The sequence below is a fragment of the Sapajus apella genome, unplaced genomic scaffold (assembly GCF_009761245.1).
Source record: "Sapajus apella isolate SASKATOON/1434 unplaced genomic scaffold, GSC_monkey_1.0 scaffold2288, whole genome shotgun sequence".
NCBI classification, from domain to species: domain Eukaryota; kingdom Metazoa; phylum Chordata; class Mammalia; order Primates; family Cebidae; genus Sapajus; species Sapajus apella.
In genome coordinates, this window is record NW_022439214.1 from 6,704 (window position 1) to 10,329 (window position 3,626).

Here is a 3,626-nt window from a genome sequence, read left to right on the forward strand (position 1 = left end):
TGTTACCCAGGCTGGAGTGCAATGGCGCAATCTCGGCTCACCGCAACCTCCGCCTCCTGGGTTCAGGCAATTCTCCTGCCTCAGCCTCCTGAGTAGCTGGGATTACAGGCACGTGCCACCATGCCCAGCTAATTTTTTTTTGTATTTTTAGTAGAGACGGGGTTTCACCATGTTGACCAGGATGGTCTCGATCTCTTGACCTCGTGATCCACCCGCCTCGGCCTCCCAAAGTGCTGGGATTACAGGCGTGAGCCACCGCTCCCGGCCTCCTGGAACTTGTCATGTGTGTTAGCTGTCTGCTGAGCAGGACCCCCCAGCCCCAAGAATGGGCCTCTCTGAGCTGACCTCAGGTCCCCTAGTCACCGCCTTGGCTTCTCCTTCCTTTCCCCAAGACGTGCGCACATCCCCCAGAGACCCTCTCATCCTTTTTCTCAGCTGCAGAGGAAGAGACCCTCAGACCCACAGAACCCAGCATGGAGGCCCCAGAGCCTCCCGAGGAGCCGCTCCTGGGGGAGCTGACAGTGACAGGAGCCTCCCCTGACTCGCTGAGCCTCTCCTGGACCATCCCCCAGGGCCGCTTCGACTCCTTCACCGTGCAGTACAAGGACAGGGATGGGCAGCCCCAGGCGGTGCGTGTCGGAGGCGAGGAGAGTGAGGTCACCGTGGGGGGCCTGGAGCCCGGGCGCAAGTACAAGATGCACCTGTATGGCCTCCACGAGGGGCGGCGCGTGGGCCCTGTGTCTGCCGTGGGTGTGACTGGTGAGTAGTGCTTGGGGTCTCATGGGGTAACTACCTTTCCCTCATGGGTACCTGATTACTGCTCTGCCTTTTCGCCAAGCCCTGTGGGTCCAGGTCTTGGCTCCTGTGTCCTGCCCTCCATCTGTGCCCCATGGCTGTGGCCCATGCTAGTGGTTTGCTTGTCCACTTTGGTGTGACCTCCTTCTGAGGGTCAACCACTGAGGACCTCCAAGGGTTAAATATGTCAGGTGCACACCAAGCCTAACTAATGAAAAATTTCCTTTTTTTCTGTCTTAATCATAGCATTCTTTGTTATAACCACATACACAAATGCATACGAGAGAAACAATCCAACGTCAAACCACATTGGGGTGACTAAATAATTTAGGCAACATCTATAAAAAGAGCTATTATGCCACCACTGAAATGTTTTAACATAAGACCCTTACTTTATAATGTTACACTGAAAAAAGAGAGCCCAGGCCAGACAGTGGCTCACACCTGTAATCCCAGCACTTTGGGAGGCCAAGGAGGCTGATCACCTGAGGTCAGGAGTTCCAGACCAGCCTGGCCAACATGGTGCAACCCTGTCTCTACTAAAACTACAAAAATTAGCCAGGCTTGGTGGTACATGCCTGTAATCCTAGCTACTCGGGAGACTGAGGCATGAGAATCACTTGAACCTGGGAGGCGGAGGTTGTAGTGAGCTGAGATCACCACTGCACTCCAGCCTGGGCGAAAGAGCCAAACTCAGTCTCAGAAAAAAAGAAAAAAGAGAGCCAACTTGTTGTAAGGATGCTAATCACAGCCATTTGAAAGTAATAGGCACAGCAAGAAGACCGGAAAGAAACACATCCCACAGGTGGCATGATTTGTTAGATAGAATAGAATGTTCCAGCACGTTTTTTGGGTATTATTCTATTCTGCGTAGTCCAAGTCTTCTTAAATGGCAAACATTTCTTTTATAATCGGGAAAAGGAAAAAAAGAAAATATATAATGTCTTCTCCTTTTTTACACCCCATCTGTCCTTCTCCCCTGTCACTCTTGTGACTTATTTCATTTCTAATTATGAGAAATTTCAAGATTTCTAGTCCCTAAGAAATTGGGGGATTGGGAATCATGAGATGAACTGAATTCCAAATGCACAGTCAGGCTGCCTTTTCTAAGTCATTCTCAGCCAGGTGGTTATGCCTGGTTTAGAGTATATTTCGAGAATTTCTACCAATGGGGAAGAATCCCCCCTGCTGAGAGGTCTTTTGCAAGGCAGGTCGCCACCTCTGCGACACCAGGTGAGGTGCAAGCTGGTCTCCCAAAGACCATCCAGACAGAGGAAGCCCTCTCACTCGGTCTCCCTGATTCCTGGGGGAGAGACCTCATTTCCATATGCATGCTCAGAGAACCATCTGAGTTTTGGAAAACGGGGAATAGGGAAATTATTGCAAAATGAACATTAGGAAAATTCACACTCTGAGGGTAAGCTGTTCTGGCTGATGTTCAGTTCTGTGTTCCTACCCCCACCATGGTGAACCACAGAATGGACACAGGACAGGCTGAGGGACTCACCCCTGCCCCTCCTGTTCCATCTGCATTGCCACCCAACCCCTACTCCACACTTGATTTTTAATTGTTGTAGCCCAGAATTTCTTCTTTCTTTCTTTTTTTCTTCCCTTCCTTTCCTTTCCTTTCCCCTTTCCTTTCCCCCTTTCCTTTCCCCCTTTCCCTTCCCCCTTTCCCTTCCCCCTTCCCTTCCCTTTCTTGATTGAGTCTCTGTTGCCCAGGCTGGAGTGCAGTGGCGTGATCTTGGCTCACTGCAACCTCATCCTCCCAGGTTCAAGCAATTCTCCTGCCTCAGCCTCCTGAGTAGCTAGGATTATAGGCACATGCCACCACGCTTGGCTACTTTTTGTATTTTTAGTAGAGACAGGGTTTCACCATGTTGGCCAGGCTGGTCTTGAACTCCTGACCTCAGGTAATCTACCCGCCTTAGCCTCCCAAAATGCTAGGATTATAGGCGTGAGCCACAGCTCCAGGCTCAGAATTCCTTTTTTTAGCCCACCTTTTCCTAGTGAAAATAATATAACAACATTATGTGGAAAGCTTGAAAAACAGAAAGAAAGAATCTATAGTCCCACATTCTCCCAGCTGCCAGCATTCATAACAATGTTTGCCGCGTACTTTTCCTTTCTGCATTTTGCATGCAGAGCATGTTTTAAAGTTGCAATCGGTGTTCATAAAATTCTCCGCTCTTATTTTTTTGTACACAGGTACATTGTAATCATTTACGTTGCGGCTACACAACCAGCATTAGTCACCGTTTCAATGGTTATTCGATGCGTGGTGGTGAAAGCACTATAACAAAATTAATCGTCTTCCACGGGTCATTTGGGTTCCTGACACGTTTGCTGTCATGAATAATCCCATCATGAATTCTTCCATGCTATAACTTTTTCCTGCTTTAGTAATTTTCTTAGGATAGATGCCCAGAACTGGGATTATTGGGTCAGAGGAAATGAGAATTACTTTGGCTCCTGACACTGCATCTCAGATGCCTTCTGGAGGTTTGAACAGTGCGTCTGTGCCAGCAGTGCCGGCCGGCGGCTCGGGGATACCTCACTGGCGCTTATTCCAAGAGTCACTGAATGGTGAACATAAAACAGCCCCAGCCCTCAGCCTGCTCTGGAGGGGCTTTGATGTCAGGTCCCATGACATCTGTTGACAGCACCAGCAAAGCAAGTTTCCCTTAAACCCTGTATCCCCTATATTACCTTTCAGCCCCAGAAGAGGTTGTGGACGAGACCCCCAGACCCACAGAACCCAGTACAGAGGCCCCAGAACCCCCTGAGGAGCCACTCCTGGGGGAGCTGACAGTGACAGGAGCCTCCCCTGA

General features: G+C 49.7%; 1 protein-coding gene across 1 annotated transcript in view; it reads left to right on the plus strand.

Annotated features, from left to right (window-relative positions):
• The window catches only part of LOC116547180 (tenascin-X-like), a gene marked incomplete at both ends in the record, with an annotated part of 10,321 nt that extends 6,700 nt beyond the window's left edge, over positions 1–3,621 (plus strand). The window contains 2 exons of the mRNA XM_032273218.1: positions 436–759; positions 3,512–3,621. Of these exons, the coding sequence (XP_032129109.1) occupies positions 436–759; positions 3,512–3,621 (434 nt within the window). The remainder of the gene's footprint in view (positions 1–435; positions 760–3,511) is intronic.
• Between the last annotated feature and the right edge of the window lie 5 nt (positions 3,622–3,626).